This window comes from Gossypium raimondii, chromosome 12 (genome assembly GCF_025698545.1).
Source record: "Gossypium raimondii isolate GPD5lz chromosome 12, ASM2569854v1, whole genome shotgun sequence".
Classification (NCBI taxonomy): domain Eukaryota; kingdom Viridiplantae; phylum Streptophyta; class Magnoliopsida; order Malvales; family Malvaceae; genus Gossypium; species Gossypium raimondii.
Window position 1 is genome coordinate 57,378,717 of NC_068576.1, and position 19,707 is coordinate 57,398,423.

Here is a 19,707-nt window from a genome sequence, read left to right on the forward strand (position 1 = left end):
AAATTATTAATTGTTTAATTTACCGTATTATTAGATTTTACATTTTTTCCAATTATTATGTAATATCCAAGCGTATTTGTTTTATGTGGATTTTGTCATTTTGATGTGTTTATTGTATTAATCTCGCTTTCGTTTTTATGTTGTGTGATGTTAAATATATATATATATATATATATATATATTTTATGAGAGTTAATTGTAGCTCACATCTTAAATTAATTTTCAAACTTCAAAATATTTTAATTATATCCTTAATTTATTGATGTTATATTAATTAGGCGTTTTAATTATTAAGACTGTTAATTTAATTGTTGAATGACATGTCGAATTTTATATGATATAATTTAAAATGAAAATTAAAAAAATAAAATGTTATAATATAACTTTTAGAAGTAAAAATTAAAAATAAAATAATAAAAAAAAAGAAAGGAAGAAAGAAAGAGAGTGAACTGACAAAGTTTCTATAAGCTTCAAAAATATCAAAATCAAGATATTTACATTTTAGTAATGGAAAGACTTAATAATTTAAAGTTTGAGGATTAATGAAAAAAGGTTATAATTTGAAGATGTTGAATGCAGTAAACTCATGTTATGAAGTTACAGCAACTTTTAATAAATTTTAACAAATACCACTAATAGCTAACTTAAAAAAAAAAAATTGCTTAGATTTATAAGGGATTAATTTTATTTTTATCTTTTCTATTTAAATTAAAGGGCGCTATTTTCTCTATCTCTTACAAGATTCCCCTTTTAATTCAAATCAGGCCGCCCTTTTATTTAAAAAGAAAAAAAAGGGAAAAAAAATCCAGGCCTCTCTCTCTTGCTAATGGAGCGCAAAATTGAGCAATCTCCAAAGACGAAAATGGAGTCTCTGAGAACGATCTGTGACAGAGAGTTTTCGATCCAACAGCAGAAGATAGATTCTTTTACGGCATCGTTTCCTTCTTCTCTTAATTCCATCAAGTCCCTAGTGCTTGATACTGCTCAAAATCATGGTCAGCAACCTCATTTCCTTTAATTTTAGGGTTCCTACTCACTTTCTCTTTGACATACATGAGTGGAATTATGGTTCTGAAAAAGAACTAGGGTTTTGAATCTTGATACTGAATTTCCGAGATTTTTCTTGTTATTCTATGTTTTTTACAGCCAAACTTGCAAAGTTGAAAGCCAATTTAAGAGAAGCCGAAGATGAGTTTGTCAAGGTTTTAGCTGGTATTTGCTCCCTCTGTTTTGAACTTTGCTTTTTTTTTTTGGTTTGGATTTATATCAAATTGTTATGAATTGGAAAGCACAGTGAGTTTTTAAATGTTCTTTTATAATGCTGCTTTATAGCGAAGACCCGTAAAGAGGCGAAGCAGATGGCAACGAGGGATTCAATCTCTGCTGTAAAAGCTAGAGTAGAAGAACTTAAAAGAACTGTCCAAGTTCAAAGGAGCAGGAGGGAAGAGTATGGAGCAATTATATCTCGGCAATCTCTAGGTAGTTATACACACTTAACAATGGGCTGTACTTATGGTTCATGTATGGCTCGAATGGGTTGATATATCTGGTGTTCACCTACCATGGTTTTGCATTTTTTTGCCATCTAAAATTTAAATTACAGAGATTTTGGTAATGCACATTTTCATTGTTGTTTTTCCGGTGGTTACATGGGATTAGAGCTTTGAGAATATTATTGGGGTGAGTTTTTATATAATGGATTATGCACTTCATGCATTGCATGCTGATGAAGTGAGTTAAGCTGCTATGGATATATTCCCATGCCAATTGTATTTCTAAGTCTCCATTCCTTGGTGGGTTTACTTATTTTCATTTCCTTAAGATGTTTGTACCTGCACATTTGTACTGTCTGTATGCATCTGTTTGCTATTTCCCATGCCATTTAGTGTGTAATTTGAATCTGTACCACCTATGGTTGGCAAGGAATTGCTAAGGTACCAGGAGGTCTGCTTAAGCAGTTATTTTGGATCACCATGCACCTTGAATGCTCCAATTAGCCTGATCCAAGCAAGAGAGTAACAAGAAAACTTATTCTTCGTGCCTAGTTTGCTGGAATATATGCTTATATCATGTTTTCTTCTATTTCCTGAACTATGTTTGCTTTGTTATTTACTGTTTTCCTTTTAATAATTTCATATAAATTTGTTAATTGTTTTCAGAATTCTGTGGTTTCTTTCTTTTTTCTCTGTTTGGTATTATCCATAGCTTTGTCAAAAACTGAAGAGGATGCAGAACATGAAATAGAGGAAAATGGAGAAATTCAAGAAGCTATTTCATGGTATAATCGGGTTCTCGGTTTTCAGATTGAAGGTGGTCGTGGTAAGTGAGATAATTAGGTTGCATGGCATTTTGATCCCCCTTCTTGCCCCCGTTATTTTCTTACTGGCTCTTTGGTTTATCCAGGGGTGAAGTTTACATTCAATGATATTAACATAAAAAATCCAAAGGAAGAATATTCCTTTACCATTTGTCATGCAAATGATGCCTACTCCTGTAAGTAATTTTCTCCTTTTGTGTTAGCTGTAGTCTAAAATGGTACGTGTTCTAACATGTTTATTTTCTTCCTCATGATCTCAAGTATTGGATTGCAACCCAAACTTGAATGGCATTAAAGACTTGATTAATGAGTTGAACAGAACAAATGACTTATTTGGCTTTGTTAGAACCTTCAGAGAAAAGTTTCAAGAAGCAGCAGCACTTGGTATGATTCATTGTATTCTTTTCAGCTTGCATGTTTGATGCTTAAATTTTACACTGCAGTTTCAAGGATATGATTCTGTTTGTTGAGACCTTTTCTGTCATCGCTTGTAATTTAAGAAGCTATTTTTCATATACTTACCATGTGTTTCCTCCAATATAAGTTTGTAATCATTTTTCTTAATAAATTTCTTCTATCACTAATGACTCATCAGGATTGCAGCCCCAGTCCACAACTTTTGATCAGGACTGTTCCACAATCTCTTTGTCTGGTCCAGCTTTATCAGTTTCGAGTAATAGAAGTGAATCTTCTGCCAAGAAAAATGAGCATCACATTCCACTTCAAGATGCAAATAGGCAATTTAAGAAATTCAGCCATGGAAGTAAATCTCCAGCCAAGGTAAATGAAAATCAACATATTGATGGAGAACTCAATAGAAATCCCAAGGAAGTAGTCAAATCAGATATTCTATCACCAGGTCGTCGGTCCACTCGGCTTAAAGAAGTAGCCAAATCAGAAATCTTATCACCAGTTGTTCATTGGTCCCCCCGGCTTAAGAAAGTAGCAAAACCAGATCTTTTATCACCAGTTGTTCGTCAGTCCCCTCGGCTTAAGGTATTATATCCCAATACACATGTTCTCTACCTGTCTTAGCCTGTATATGGAAAGTAGCACATATTCTTATATCTGTATGCCTTCTTTTAGAATGTTGGTGTTCTTTTCGTTGAAGAATTCAACTGATATCTGGTGGTAGTAGCTAAAAAGAAAGGGATGGAATTTGAGACTTGAGTTGTTAAGTTTGGCCTGGCTTGTTTCCTAGCCTTGCAAATAATCTGCTAGCATATCTGCAAGATTCTCATACTTGGTGGTTCAAAGTGTGACTTACATATTGTTTTCCAGGAACTCTCGGAATAATATGTTTACCCCTTGGTTTGCTTCATTTTCTAAGTTGGGGATGCATATTTATTTCTAGAATGATGTGAGTTCCCTTTTGTAATACTCTAAGCCTCTCTTTCCTTCTTTAGGCATGGAGCAGGTTCATGGATTATCTAGAATAGGTATTTGTACTATAACCTTAGAATCTCAAGACAAGGCATTTGTGCGTGTGATGAACTTGTATGGCTTGTATATTATGTGTTATTGTTTCAACTTTCAACTACATGTAAAAGTAAAACTACAATATCCATACTGAAGAATATTTCTAATTTGAGATGTCGGATATATGGCAGGCTAAGAAATGAAGTTAGACTGGAGGCTGCTTGGTTGTATCGAATTTCCGATTTCATGTTGATTTTAGGGTATGGGCTGATGTTGTACTTTCTGACTAGCCCGTGATGCAGTTAACATGCAGGATGTGGAAACTAATCTACATATAGATATCATTTAACTTAGTTGGAACCGATTGTTCTTTGAAACCCAAGTTGTGCGACTAACCCGGTATGACCTTCCAATGTTTGTATCATACTTCATTTTTGGAATGAAGTTATCGAAGATGATTAGTTAAGCTGAATGTTTAAATGCTTTAGCGTTGTTAGGTTTTGGTACTTTGTATCTTTCGGATGAATGTATTACCATTTTATCATTTATAATAATCTGCATCGCTTGCAATATCGATTTGGTTAGCCTTTTCACTTACGATATGTGGGTCCGAAGACCTCTGATTGTCCCATTTTATGTTTGCTACATTTGCTTGCAAGTTCATAGGATGTAAGTAAATTTCTTTCACTCGTAAAAGAACATTTTTGACAAATTTAGAAACAAAATAAAAGCATACAATACTTTGCATACGCATCACATACATACAGCCAGCAATTATCGATTACTTAGCAATTACTCGTAACAAAAAGCAAAAGAAACTTTTTACTAAGGGTGTGTTTACTATTTTGTTCTAAAAGCTGTGGTAAATAGATAGAAGGAAAAGTAGCTTTTTAAGTCTATTTTTCAAGTTAAATTAAAAGGCTGATTTTTTCTTTTCTTTTTTTGAATTTTTAAAAGCTATCTGGATATCAATTTATAAATTTCTCATTTATATTATTATAATAATTAAATTCTACAAATGAATTATATTAGTTATTTAAAAAACTTAAAACTATATTTTATATATTATAATATTTTTAATGATATATATTATAATATAAATACAACATATAGAATTTGAAAATTTTATAATAACATGGCATTACGAGCTCGAAAATAAATGGAGTGTATTTAATATTATTTAGTAAATGTATTTACTAATTCTATTTCTTTTGGCTCATAAAATTTAAATTAATTTATTTTTTTTTGTAATTTTGTATATACATGAATATGATGCATTATTATTAGTTTCATTCTATATATTTTATTGTATTTTTCACATGTACGTGTTTTATAAATGTACTATCTACATGCATATGTCATGGGTTGCGCATGGGAGCACACAACCATGACAAACTTGTGCGATCCATCGTATTTGAGGGAGGTCATTTGGCCCAACCAAACTGGCCCGTTGCCTGGAGAGATTAAAAGCCCATCTCAAGAGCCTTGTAAATATGGAAAGTGATCCAGGAAGATATGATTATGTAATCTTAGAGTTCTAATTGTGTACAAGTTCTAATTGTGTAAGAGTTCTAATTGTATACAGCTTTTAATTGTAGCCATTGATGTACTTTGATTTACACAGTTGATTTTAGGGAGGCTCAACTATAAATAGAGACCTCTCTGCTCATTGTAATTCGTTCAGTTATCAATAAGAATTTTGAGAGTATTCACTCAAACTTTCCTCTTAAGTGTTCTTGCTTTCCCGTGGCTTTCGTTCATCTTTCAAGGTTCGTTCTTGCTTCGCTCTTTTACTGTTCTTTGTGAGAGAGAGCAGTGAGGGAATTACGTTGAATCCTTTATCGTTGCAAGTTAGGCTGACTTAGGCGTTTTTTAGCAAAGAAGCTTCCTAAGGCCGCACTGATCGTGTAGGAAAAACTTAAGTCCGTGACAGTTGGTATCAGAGCCAAGGTTCGAAGCCACCGTTGAAAGATGTCGAAAGAAGTTGAGGGAATGGAGACCCGTGGGAGGGCTAGGAAAGCTAGTCGCTCAAGGGACATATTGTCAGCTTTAGAAGATCGTGTCGTCACTCTCGAGAATTTCGTGAGGGATATCAAAGAGAGGATTGATGATGTCGATGATAGGCTCCATGATGAATTACAGTCCATGCAGGAGCAGCTCAAAGTGTATGTGACGGATAATGTGGAATAGTTGACTGGTAAAGACGATGCCATCGAGGCTCTGGTGGCAGCCTTGAAAGGGGAGATTACGGAGCTCAAGGGTGAACTCACAATCTACAAGGCTGCTTTGGGCAATGGTGGGTTAGCTGCTGTCGCACCCAAGCCCAATATTGATGTTCCCAAGCCTAAGGAGTTCAAGAGAACAAGGTCCGTAAGAGATGTGGATAACTTTTTGTGAGGAATCGAGCAATACTTCTGTGCCAAAGGCATCACAGAAGATGTCACTAAGGTAACTACTGCTGCGATGTATTTATTTGACGTTGCTTTGTTGTGGTGGCGTCGTAGGTCCACTGATGTGAGACGTGGTGGGACCAAAATTGAAACATGGGAGGAGTTTTTATGTGAGTTCAAAGTACAGTTTTACCCAGAGTATGCCAAGGATGAGGCTCGAGCAAAGTTGCATCGGCTTTCGCAACAAGGCACTGTGAGGGAGTATGTGCAGAAGTTTAGCGAACTTATGCTCTAAATCTCAGATATGGGGGAGAAAGAGGCATTCTTTTCCTTCATGGACGGATTAAAATCGTGAGCAAAGCAAGAGTTGCAACGCCGAGGAGTTCAATAACTCACCAAGGCTATGTCAGTAGTAGAATCGCTTATGAAATTTGGTGGGAAGAAAGACAATCCCAATTCTTCTAAGCTCAGATTTAATCAAAAGGGTAATAGTGAGGGAGATAAAGAAAGGCCCACTAGGAACGGCAATGGTAAGAAGCCTTGGGACAAGAGAAAGAGTGGGCCTATAAGTTGCTTTCACTGTGACAATCCACATATGATCAATGACTGCCCAAAGAAGGCCGCTCTCACGGCCATAGAAGCAAAAGGGGAATCTGATGTAGAGGATAACAATATTGGTTCGATACTAGGGGGTGTCAAAGATAGAATGAGCCATGGTTTGATGTTTGTAGACATCATTGTGGCTGGCAAAAAATTGAATGCGCTCGTTGACACAAGGGCCTCTGATTTGTTCATGTCCGAGGAGGCTGCTTGTAAACTGGGCCTCAATATAGATAAAGAAGTGGGTCGGATCAAAACAGTGAACTCAAAAAGTGTTTCAATCAAGGGGGTTGCAAAAGGAGTGGATCTTCAGCTCGATAAATGGTTAGAGAAGGTATCCATTAAGGTAATACAACTTGATGAATATGATTTTGTGGTTGGACTAAGCTTCATTGATCAGGTTAATGCTCTTATTGCCCCTTCGAGTAATTACATAGTGATTTCGGATGCGAAACATCAATGCATGGTGAAAGTGACAAGGAAAAGAAGCTTTGAGGGAAAAACACTGTCAGCAATTCAGTTTGCTAAAGGTGTACGTAGAAATGAAGTCCCATATTTAGCCACCTTGAAGATCGAAGAGACCGCTGAGTTTGTTAGTGAGACCCCGAAAGAAGTGGGTGAGTTGTTGTAATCATTCCGAGATGTAATGCTTGCTCAGTTGCCTAAAAGTTTGCCACCCAAGAGGGAGGTAGACCACAAAATCGAGTTAGCGTCCAATGTGGTGCCGCCAGCAATGGCCCCCTATCATATGTCTCAGCCAAAATTAGAAGAGTTTCAGAAACAATTGAAGGAACTTTTGGATACGGTATTCATTAAACCATCTAAATCCCCATATGGTGCGCTAGTGTTATTCCAAAAGAATCATGATAGGTCCTTGAGAATGTGCATCGATTATCGAACTCTAAACAAAATCACTGTGAAAAATAGGTATTTTATTCCTCTTATTGCAGATTTGTTTGATCAGTTTGGTAGTGCAAGATGGTTTACCAAGTTAGATCTGAGATTGTGGTATCATCAAGTTCGGATAGCCGAAAGGGATGAACCAAAGACAGCTTGTGTGACACGGTACGGTTCGTATGAGTTCCTTGTGATGCCTTTCGGACTCACGAATACCCCAGCTACATTCTGCACCCTAATGAATAAGGTACTTCAACCATTTCTTGATCGTTTTGTGGTTGTTTACCTTGATGATATTGTGGTGTATAGCAAGTCTCTTGAAGAGCACATGAAACACTTGAGGGAGGTGTTCCAAACTTTGAGGGAAAATGAGTTGTTCGTCAATGAGGAGAAATGTTCGTTTACCCAACAAGAGGTGTCATTCCTAGGCCACATTGTGGGAGGTGGTAAGATCCGAATGGATAAGAGCAAGGTTCGAGCCATCTCAGAGTGGGAGCCTCCAACCAAGGTAACAGAGTTGAGATCTTTCATTGGGTTGGCAAATTACTATCGCCGCTTTGTCGAAGGCTACTCTAGAATTACCACTCCCTTGACGGACATGTTGAAAAAGGGGAAGGTATGAGATTGGAATTCAGAATGTGAGAAGGCCTTTAATAAATTGAAGCAAGAAATGATGAGGGAACCCGTACTTGCCTTGCCGGATTTTGTGAAGCTTTGTGAGGTACGTACGGATGCATCAGATTATGCTATTGGGGGAGTACTGGTGCAAGATGGGCACCCAATTGCTTTCGAGAGTCGAAAGCTTAATGAGACGGAGCATAGATATAGGTCCAAGAGAAAGATATGACTGCGGTAGTACACTGCTTACGCACATTGAGACATTATTTATTGGGTTCCAGGTTCGTGGTCCTTACCGATAAGGTTGTCAATAGTTATTTTCTAACCTAGAAAAAGTTGTCTCCCAAGCAGACTCGTTGGCAGGTTTTACTAGCAGAGTTTGATTTTACAATGGAATATAAACCAGGAAGTGCCAACATTGTGGCTGATGCACTCAGTCGAAAGATGGAATTTGCAGCAATCAGTCAACCTGATGGTTCTTTATTAGAACGCATACAAAAGGGATTGTCCCATTATCCCACGGCCAAAAATTTGATTGAGCTTGCCAAAGAAGGAAAAACGAGGATATTTTGGCTTGATGGGGAGCTGTTATACACTCACGGACACTGCCTCTGTGTGCCACATTATGGGAAACTCCGCAAGGAAGTCATGAAGGAGTGTCATGACTCGAAATAGACGGGCCATCCAGGGATGCATCACACTTTGGCCCTTTTGGAGGTCGTTACTACTGGACTCACATGGGTGCTGATGTTGAAACCTATGTGAAAACTTGTCTAGTGTGCCAACAAGACAAGGTTGAGTTAAAGACTCCAGCCGGTTTACTTCAACCCTTGCCAGTTTCGGAAAAGCCATAAGAGAGTTTATCCATGGATTTTATTATTGGTTTGCCTAAGTCTGACGGGTTTGCGAGTATTCTTGTTGTGGTGGACAGGTTTTCAAAGTATGCGACATTTATTCCGGCGACCAAGAAGTGCCCTGCTGAGGAAGCAGCTCGGTTATTCCTTAGACACGTGGTGAAATATTAGGGAGTGCCACTGTCTATTATCAGTGATCGAGATGGGCGATTTACAGGCCGGTTCTGGATAGAGTTGTTCAAGTCAATGGGCTTAGATTTGAACTTCTCCACGAGCATGCATCCACAAATCGATGGGCAAACTGAACAAGTAAATGCATTGTTGGAGACGTATCTTCGACACTGCGTGAGTGCCACACAAAGGGATTGGCCAAAGTTGTTGGATGTGGCCCAATTTTCATACAACTTGCAGCGAAGTGAGGCCACGAATCAAAGTCCATTTGAAATAGTGACGGGTCAACAGCCACTCACACCCAACGCTGTTGTGACCCATTATACAGGACCAAATCCGACAGCCTATTGATTCGCAAAAGATTGGCAAGAGAATAATGACTTGGCTAGAGCTTGTTTACACAAGGCAAGTAAGCGTAGCAAGAAGTGGGCCGATTAGAACCGAAGGGATGTGCAATTTCAAGTGGGTGACTCAGTCCTTTCTAAACTACACTTGATTTTGCGATATATTGGCTTGCACAAGGGTCTTGTGCGAAGGTATGAAGGACCGTTTAAAGTTGTGAAGAGAGTAGGCAATGTGACCTATAAGCTTGAGTTGCCAGCAAAACTTAAAGTTCACCCGGTCTTCCATGTAAGTATGCTTAAGCCATTTCATGAGGATCAAGAGGATCCGAATCGAGGCAAGTCCAAACGAGCATCGATGGGGGTAAAAGTGTCGTATGATCGTGAAGTCGAAAACATTGAGGCAGATCGGGTAATTAGACAAAAGTACCACCAACCACGGCATAAGTACTTAGTTCGATGGAAGGGACTTCCAGATAGCGAAGCAAATTGGGAACCTGCCGAGGCATTGTGGCAGTTCCAAGAGAAGATTGACCAGTTCCATAAGGAGGATGTCACTAGGGCGTCGCTAGAACAAGTGGGGGAGAATGTCATGGGTTACGCATGGGAGCACGCAACCATGACAAACTTGTGTGATCCATCGTATTTGAGGGAGGTCATTTGGCCCAACCAAACTAGCCCGTTGCCTGGAGAGATTAAAAGCCCATCTCAAGAGCCTGGTAAATATGGAAAGTGATCCAAGAAGATATGATTATGTAATCTTAGAGTTCTAATTGTATACAACTTCTAATTGTGTAAGAGATCTAATTGTATACAACTTTTAATTGTAGCCATTGATGTACTTTGATTTACACCGTTGATTTTAGGGAGGCTCAACTATAAATAGAGACCTCTCTGCTCATTGTAATTCGTTTAGTTATCAATAAGAATTTTGAGAGTATTCACTCAAACTTTCCTCTCAAGTGTTCTTGCTTTCCCGTGGCTTTCGTTCATCTTTTAAGGTTCGTTCTTGCTTTGTTCTTCTGCTGTTCTTCGTGAGAGAGAGCAGTAAGAGAATTATGTTGAATCCTTTATCGTTGCAAGTTAGGCTGACTTAGGTGTTTTTGAGCAAAGAAGCTGCCTAAGGCCGCACGGATCCCGTGGGAAAAACCTAAGTCCGTGACACATACACGTGTCATAGATTTTTAGTATATTATAGTTTTTTTATAGCATATTTATTATAATAATGAGTTATTATAAATTTATTTATATTAGCACTACAATTTAAGTTAAATATTTGTTAATATCAAAATAATAATTTGATATCGTGTAAATTATTTTTAAATATTTTTATTTTAATTTAACTTTATGTATTCCATATATTATAATATTAACGAATTTACATATTTTTAAATATATCTTTTTAACTTTCAATAAAATATATCTTTTCTACTTTATATCATCATTATAAAATAGACATTTATTATGAAATAATAATAATAATGCAAAAACACAAAACAATAAAAGATGATAAGCGGGATTTCTATTGCATTTATTTCTTTTTCATCACATTACAAGTAGTACACTCATATATATATAGAGAGAGAGATATTAGACTCTTCGCTTTCTAATACATAGATAGAAAAATGGTTAACTAGATGAAAGGTAAAAGTTAAAGAATATGAAAGGTTGAACATCCACTTAATAGTATTCATAACAACATTTTATTTTTTCAAGTGCTTTTGGACAAAATGTTAAAATTTGCCAATGCGTTTAAAAAATATTTTTCAACATGAATAACAATCTGACTCTAATATATGTTCAATTGAGTGCTAATGAACTCGATATCCCTTAAGCATCATTTCAAAAATAATTTTAATTATAATAATAAATTGACCTTAATATTTGTCAAGTCAGGTATGAAAGAACTCGATATCCTTTAATTATGGTTTCAAGTTGTGAAAAAACTGATCTCTCATTTAAAGTATCATCTTACTCAATTTTATATTTAGCCGAAATTCAATGTAATAATAAAAGAAAAACAAGTGTACCATAAAAAGGATTATTTACTATTCTCAAGTTTCCTTTATGCTAAGAAAGGTAAAAGAGGAAAAAAAGAAAAAGAAAAACATAAAGGAAGGGTTGTTTACTCTTACAGTGCAATAGTCAATTAAAAAGTTCCAAAGCGTACTGTAAGCTCAACAATCAAAGCTTAATGCACCTTTGTGTGTAAGGACACCAAAAAGGATACACCTTTGTGTGTAAGCTGCTTCGTTAACAAGTTTATTATTTGAATAAAGTGTGATTTCAAACATTTTTATTGTTATTAAAAATAAAAAATAATGCAAAGCTAAAAAACCTAGGTATAATCATAGATCTAAAGAAAAAGTAAATCAACTATTTTTATTTGAATCTACAATTTAAGTTTATTTTTAAAAATAAATTCTTTCTATTTTATAGTTGAAAAATAAAATCTAAGAACATAATTTTAATGTTTTATAAGGGTAACTATGTAATTTAATGTTTTAAAAAATAGTTTATTTCTAAAACACTCACTATTTTACAGTTAAAAAATAAAATCTAAGAAAAACATAAGGGTAACTATGTAATTTAATGTTTTATAAAAATAGTTTATTTGTAAAAACACCCACTATCTCATTATTATATAACTCCTCTTCTCCTCAATGCCCACTTTCCTTTTAATATTTTCATTATTTTTCTAAATATAAAATTTATATATATTCATTTGTATATGATTTTTCACTTAATTATCTTTTGAGAAATCTTAAAACATTTTAATCAGATACTTATAAATTAAATAATTATCTTTGACCTTCTTAAAAACATAATAATAAACATTCATGGTTGTTTTTTTTATTAATTTAAACTTTTTTTTTAAATATTTTTGTTTTAATGTATAACATAATAAAATATTAATTAATCAACCTCTATTTAAGTCGCTTTCGCTCACTGCCCTTCTTTTATGTTTGCCAAGCGAGTCTTTTAATTTTCTCTGCATAGTAGCGACTGAAGGAGTGGTATTTGGTAGTACGCCCTTTTCCTCTCTGTTTTTTTTTTTTTAAAATTTAATTTAATTTAATTTATTTCATTCACTTTTTTATTAACATTATTGGTTGATAAGCGGTTTTCCGGTAGCGGTTTTCCGTCGAAGCTTGTACGCGTTTCTGTTTATTTCTTCTTATTGTTGATGGATCTACGGTTTTTCTTTATTTTTTAACTGATTTTTTTTTCGCTCGTTTGTGTTTTTTTTTTACTACGATTTCTTAGATCTTTGTTTACTGCTTTGTCTTATCTAGGGTTTGACGGGATCTTAGCGTTTTTTAAGCTATTGTTGTTATGTATTAGGGTTTTCATTTCGCTGTTTGACTGTGATATGTTTTGCTTCATTTGATCTGTTATATGATTGCGTATTTTCACTCTCTTTAAATTAGGATTATTTGATGTTTAGGGTTTAGTTATGTTATGATAGTGGAGAACGCTTTTAAAGTTACATCAAGGAGAATAACTTTTTATTTTTTGTTTTGAAAACAGGCTTAGTGCTTGTTGGCTTTCTGTCCTTGTGCAGTTATCTTCATGGGTAGGAAGAAGAGAAGTGATAATCCTTCTGGAGGCGAGAGCTCTCAGTCTCATGATTCTGGTGCTGGTAGTGGTCAGGGTCCCCAACGTCCTCCTCAACAACAAGGGGGAAGTGGAGGTTACTCGGGTGGACGAGGTTGGGCTCCACAATCCCAGCAAGGAGGTCGGGGTGGTTATGGCACTGGTGGTCGGGGTCGTGGAATGCCACAACAGCAGTATGGTGGAGGACCTCCTGAATACCAAGGTAGAGGAAGGGGAGGTTCTTCTCAGCAAGGAGGTCGTGGGGGGTATGGTGGCGGTCGAGGTAGTGGTGGCCATGGTGGAGGACCTTTTGCTGGTGGACCATCCCGACCACCTGTTCCCGAGCTGCACCAAGCAACCCAACCTATGCAAGTTGAGGTGATCCGCCAGCCTGCTCTGTCTGAGGCAGGCTCGTCATCCAGGCCACCACCTGAGCCTGTACCATTAACCGAGCATTTTCAGCAGCTTTCCATCCAGCAAGAAGCTGGCCAAGCAATTCAGCCAGTCCCTCCATCAAGCAAGTCAGTGAGGTTTCCTCTTCGACCTGGAAAGGGTAGCACTGGCACAAGGTGCATTGTCAAAGCTAATCATTTCTTTGCTGAATTGCCAGATAAAGATTTGCACCAGTATGATGTGAGTTCTTTTATAATAAGCCTTTTCTTTGTTTCCTTTATCTGCTGATTCTTGATTAGCATTGTCAATGGAAATAGGTTACTATTACACCGGAGGTAGCATCTCGAGGAGTGAACCGGGCTGTCATGGAGCAGCTAGTGAAATTATATAGAGAATCACATCTAGGAAAGCGCCTTCCTGCTTATGATGGCCGGAAGAGTCTTTACACTGCTGGGCCTCTCCCTTTTGTGTCCAAGGAGTTTAAGATCACCCTTACTGATGAGGATGATGGTTCAGGACAGCCAAGGTTGTTGATTGATTCCCTTTTTATTTTCATTCAATATTCATTTGCACATTTATTTGTTGTTATGCTGCTTCTATTTTTGCTAGAACTTGTTTTTTAGAAAAAAAAAATATATCCTTCTCACATTTGTCCATAGGATCTGATGTTAGAAACTTCAAAAGTTTGTTCTGGCTTGGAAGTGTCAAGGTTTCATTTTGTTTCAGAAAACATAGTCCATTTTCATTTTCGTGAAGCATTGTTTTAAGAGAAAAATGGATTTGTTTCAAATATAAAACAAGAAAAGAAAAATGTTTTCAAATTAAATGGGTTAACCTAAAACATTTTCTATAAAAACTGTTTTTCAGAAAATGAAAAGGGAAAATAAAAATGTTCTCTCAAACCAACTGATTTCTAAATGCCTTCTGACTGGTAATGGGTTGTATGGAATGGGACATTGAATTGTTTTTTTGTTGACATCTGTGTTCCATCACTTATTATATATTCTTGATGCAGAAGAGACCGGGACTTTAAAGTTGTAATCAAATTGGCTGCTCGTGCTGATCTGCACCATCTTGGACTCTTTTTGCAAGGGAAACAAGCTGATGCACCTCAGGAAGCTCTTCAGGTTCTTGACATTGTTCTTCGTGAATTACCTACTACCAGGTACTGCGTTTTGGTTATTATTATTTTTTCATCTGTTTACCATGCTGCTTCTGGCTTTCAAATTTTGATACATGTGAGGGTACAGGTATTGTCCTGTTGGCCGTTCATTCTACTCACCCGACCTAGGGAGAAGGCAGCCTTTGGGTGAGGGATTAGAAAGCTGGCGTGGCTTTTATCAAAGCATTCGTCCTACACAGATGGGACTATCGCTGAATATTGGTATTGTTGTTATGAGACAACCATTTTCATTTGATCTATATTGCATGCCTGGGTGGTTTATTCATATGTCATTGCACCTGTATTTTATCTCTGTGCCTTAATCTAACCTGGTCTTATGGTGACAATTATCTGCTGGACAGATATGTCTTCTACTGCTTTCATTGAGCCTTTGCCTGTTATTGATTTTGTAACACAATTGCTAAACCGCGATGTTTCTAGACCACTATCTGATGCTGATCGTGTGAAGGTAAGATTTTCTTAAATTTCCTTCTGATTGGAAATATTAAGTACCGATTACTTTGTCATCTTTGTTATTTAGTCTTTCTTATTGGTAAACCAGCTATTTCCTGACATCTATTATTAGGGATTGTGCATGATTTCATTTGTTTCAGCAGGTGAAAAAGTCTGCTAGAAAATAGTATGTTCTCCCTTTAGTTATCATCCTACCATGTTCATTTTGGTTTTCTTTTTTGATGAATAGATTAAAAAGGCTCTTAGAGGAGTCAAAGTAGAAGTTACACATCGTGGCAACATGCGAAGAAAATATCGAATATCGGGTTTAACATCACAAGCAACTAGAGAGTTGACGTGAGTATTACTATAATTCTTTGATGTGATGTCTTTTAGAGGATCTCTATTTTTGTAATGTGAATTGTATGCATTATTTTTTTAACCTGTAAGTATAGAAAATGTTTAATCTGTTTCAAGCAACTAAATTGTCTTTTAAAAAGTCGCATAATATTATTGAACATAAGCCTTTTTCTGATATTGTGCTTTGCGAACATAGGCCAATATTAGAGCAATGATCTATGTGTTAGATTTCCTTGTTACTTGTGATATGGTGTCGGTCCTAATTCTCTAACAGACTTTATTGTTTATAGTTTTCCTGTAGATGATAGAGGTACAATGAAATCTGTTGTGGAGTATTTCCACGAAACTTATGGTTTCATCATTCAACATACCCAATGGCCTTGTCTACAAGTTGGAAACCAGCAGAGACCAAATTATTTGCCAATGGAGGTAAATTCCTTTAGACTGAGGAGGTAATTGGTATATGGATATGCTGTGCTAATGACTTGTGATTCACGTAGGTATGCAAGATTGTCGAGGGTCAGAGGTACTCGAAGAGATTGAATGAGAAACAGATTACTGCTTTACTAAAGGTCACCTGCCAGCGTCCTCAGGAAAGAGAGTATGATATTATGAAGGTCCGACATTTTTGCTTTTTCTTTTGTGTTTCTAAACACTTTTGCTTTATCTCGCCTCACTATTTTTTTTCATTTTTTGTATGATGAGTGGATGTGACGTATTAGTCTGTAATAATTTGCATCAAAACTACTTAAATTGTCTCCTTTTTTATTTTTTTGTCTGTAGTTTTCATGTGAACAATTGCCTTGTAAAAATATAATTATTGTATGCCAAACTGTGTTCAACTCAAGGGCTAAATAATAAGTGAGAACTAATATAATATCCATCTTGTGATTACCTTTGGATCTAAAAATCTACAGCATATTTGTGTCTTCCTATCACCTTTTGCTTGAACTTTTTCTTATACAAAATTGTCAATTAAGTTAATGGTTTGTTACTGGCGGACTAATTTGTTAAATTCCTTTATAGACGGTACAACATAATGCTTATCATGAAGACCCGTATGCTAAGGAATTTGGAATTAAAATTAGTGAGAAGCTTGCTTCAGTTGAAGCGCGTATTCTGCCTCCACCGTGGGTAAGTTATCAATTATTGTGTTCTTTTTTCTGCAATTTTATAATTCCTTTCATATTTTTATTTGTGATTGATTTTTGTTCTCTGTGCAGCTTAAATATCATGATACTGGTAAAGAGAAGGATTGCCTGCCTCAGGTTGGGCAATGGAATATGATGAACAAGGTATCTCTTACTGTTTCAAAGCTAGGTCATACATTTTAGTTGTTGAATTTCCATTCACACTGTGTATTTGGTTTTAATTTAAACTAGTCTTATCCATACCGAATCTATAGGTAGAATAGATAAATGACTTGGTTACCTACTTGAAAAGAAAAGGAGTTATAGGTATCCTAACTGCATGAAGTTCATCTGTTCAATCTCGAATGGTTGAATGTGAAGTCTTGTGCTTTTTCTGATTTCTAATTATTTTGTTGCAGAAAATGGTTAATGGTGGGACTGTAAACAACTGGATCTGCATAAACTTTTCTCGGCAAGTCCAGGATAGTGTGGCACGGAGGTTTTGTTATGAGCTTGCACAAATGTGTTACATCTCTGGCATGGTAAGGGAGTTGTAGTGCACTCTGACATTAGTCTGTCTTTGTGATCTCAATTTGGTACTGTTTTTATTTTGAATAGAATTCTTTTTAACATTGATGCTCATGTCATTTGCAGGCCTTTACTCCTGAACCAGTGCTTCCTCCAATTAGTGCTCGTCCTGAGTATGTTGAGAAGGTTTTGAAAACACGGTATCATGATGCCATGATTAAATTGCAGCCGCAGAACAAAGAACTTGACCTGCTTATTGTTATTCTTCCAGATAATAATGGCTCTCTTTATGGTATAAATTTTCTGGTCTGAAATTTGTTTCTTTAAAAAAGATTCATGCTGATCTCTGAATCATTCTATTTCCCTTGCAGGTGATTTGAAAAGGATTTGTGAGACTGATCTTGGTATTGTTTCCCAGTGCTGCTTGACTAAACATGTATTTAGAATGAGCAAACAATATTTGGCCAATGTGGCATTGAAAATTAATGTCAAGGTTGGGGGAAGAAATACTGTTCTTGTTGATGCAATATCACGAAGGATACCTCTTGTCAGTGACCGTCCGACTATAATTTTTGGTGCTGATGTTACCCATCCTCACCCTGGGGAGGATTCAAGCCCTTCTATTGCAGCTGTATGCTTTCTTATCTGTTTTTAATGCTTGCATTTTTCTTTCCATGATTGTTGTATTTGAAATTGTAATCATAAAAAAATGTTCAGGTTGTTGCCTCTCAAGATTGGCCAGAGGTTACAAAGTATGCTGGCCTGGTTTGTGCTCAAGCTCATCGACAGGAGCTCATCCAAGATTTATTCAAGACATGGCAGGATCCTGCAAGGGGGACTGTTTCTGGTGGCATGATTAAGTAAGGTTTTCTTCCTGTGCTTTTAATTATTAACTTGATCCGTTTCATAGATTTCAACTGTAGTTTATTTGAATTTGGTTTCTTATTTTTGTTCTCTGGTGATACAGGGAGCTCTTAATATCTTTCCGACGAGCCACTGGACAGAAGCCACAGCGCATTATATTCTACAGGTACGGTTGAGCTCCTTTTATTCTCTTCCCCTGCCCCTTCTTTTCTCTTGGTTTTATTAATTTATTAATGTTTTTATTTTCTATATGCAGAGATGGTGTCAGCGAAGGCCAGTTCTATCAAGTTCTGTTATATGAACTTGATGCTATTCGTAAGGTAAGGCTGTTCTGTTGACTACATTACTACCAACAATTCGAACGTCAGTTTGTAGTTTAAAAACTCTATCTCATTCACTCGTCATCAAGTTGACTCTCTACACATTTAACCTCAGGCATGTGCCTCATTGGAGCCAAATTATCAGCCTCCTGTTACATTTGTTGTGGTGCAAAAAAGGCATCATACAAGGTTGTTTGCTAACAATCATAATGATCGCCGTTCTGTAGACAGGAGTGGGAATATTTTGCCTGGTAAGGAGTTATCTGTTTTAAATTTACTATGGTTTCACTTTTGTCTCGTAATCTATTACTTAAATCCTTTATGTTTTCTACAGGCACTGTGGTGGACTCCAAAATTTGTCACCCAACGGAGTTTGACTTCTACTTATGCAGCCATGCTGGGATTCAGGTTTGATTTGCTTTCATTTCTGTACTAGAATGTTTGTATCTTTTTGTCTGCTTTGGTATTATTAGTTTAGTTGGTCGTACTAATGTGTGTTTAATATCTTTTTCGCCTTGGTACAGGGTACAAGCCGTCCAGCTCATTACCATGTGCTATGGGATGAGAACAAGTTTACAGCTGATGCATTACAGTCCCTTACAAATAACCTTTGCTATACGTATGTTCTTTGCCTCATCTTTTTTTCTTTTTTTTTTTGAGGCAGTAATATGATTTGGCATCTGAACTTATTTTAACCTTTTGCAGATATGCAAGGTGCACACGATCAGTGTCAATTGGTAAGTTCTAGTCATCCAAATGGAAATTGAGTTGTCTTTTAGTTTTCGACTCCTTGCCCCAATTTAACAATCTTGAAACTAACAAATGTATGCAGTTCCCCCTGCGTACTACGCACATCTTGCTGCATTCCGAGCTCGGTTTTATATGGAACCAGAAACATCAGACAGTGGATCAATGACAAGTGGCACAGCTGCAGGGCGTGGAGGTGGAGCTGCAGCTGCTGGTGGGCGTAGCACAAGAGGACCGGGTGCTAGTGCTGCCGTCAGACCTCTGCCTGCCCTCAAGGAAAATGTCAAGCGTGTTATGTTCTACTGTTAAGGGAGTGCTTGTATTTTGAGCATCTATTTTGTTGGGCTTTGCTTATTGGTATTTCGAACAATATCTAGTTTGTTTGGTGTTGCATGGATTATTGAACTAAACTTGTTGAACTATGGTGTTAAAACTATGTTAATTTTATGATTTTTCGCTTGTGAACATTAAATAATGTCTTGTATTGTACTTGCTGTTCCTTTGCTACTAAAGTAACTTTAAAACCCAAGTTGTTTAAACTTGAAA

The 19,707-nt window shown here is 36.5% G+C and overlaps 2 protein-coding genes across 8 annotated transcripts; both read left to right on the forward strand.

The window, feature by feature from the left end:
* Positions 1–745: 745 nt before the first annotated feature.
* LOC105765711 (kinetochore protein SPC25 homolog) lies at positions 746–4,308 on the forward strand. 4 transcript variants are annotated; one of them, XR_008191720.1, is made up of 9 exons: positions 746–995; positions 1,147–1,212; positions 1,333–1,479; positions 2,206–2,319; positions 2,404–2,493; positions 2,579–2,701; positions 2,913–3,313; positions 3,599–3,677; positions 3,928–4,308. XR_008191720.1 is itself a non-coding variant. In XM_012584930.2 (9 exons), the coding sequence occupies exons 1-8, from the start codon at positions 827–829 to the stop codon at positions 3,754–3,756; spliced, it is 1,143 nt and encodes a 380-aa protein (XP_012440384.1). In that variant the 5' UTR covers positions 746–826; the 3' UTR covers positions 3,928–4,308. The 4 variants fall into 4 exon arrangements, 3 of the variants coding, with proteins under 3 accessions (XP_012440384.1, XP_012440383.1, XP_012440386.1); XM_012584930.2 differs by lacking the exon at positions 3,599–3,677 and adding an exon at positions 3,724–3,756; XM_012584929.2 differs by lacking the exons at positions 3,599–3,677; positions 3,928–4,308 and adding an exon at positions 3,404–3,592.
* Positions 4,309–12,506: 8,198 nt separating this feature from the next.
* On the forward strand, positions 12,507–19,636 carry LOC105765712 (protein argonaute 1). Of its 4 annotated transcripts, none has more exons than XM_052624800.1 (22): positions 12,507–12,631; positions 13,139–13,837; positions 13,915–14,123; positions 14,613–14,762; positions 14,848–14,981; positions 15,122–15,228; positions 15,463–15,569; positions 15,863–16,001; positions 16,073–16,189; positions 16,599–16,706; positions 16,796–16,867; positions 17,122–17,244; positions 17,357–17,522; positions 17,602–17,861; positions 17,948–18,090; positions 18,198–18,260; positions 18,351–18,414; positions 18,530–18,665; positions 18,749–18,822; positions 18,939–19,033; positions 19,120–19,151; positions 19,247–19,636. In XM_052624800.1, the coding sequence occupies exons 2-22, from the start codon at positions 13,181–13,183 to the stop codon at positions 19,468–19,470; spliced, it is 3,180 nt and encodes a 1,059-aa protein (XP_052480760.1). In that variant the 5' UTR covers positions 12,507–12,631; positions 13,139–13,180; the 3' UTR covers positions 19,471–19,636. The 4 variants fall into 4 exon arrangements, with proteins under 4 accessions (XP_052480760.1, XP_052480763.1, XP_052480761.1 ...); XM_052624803.1 differs by having other exon boundaries at positions 14,616–14,762; XM_052624801.1 differs by having other exon boundaries at positions 12,528–12,634.
* The last annotated feature ends 71 nt before the right edge of the window (positions 19,637–19,707 follow it).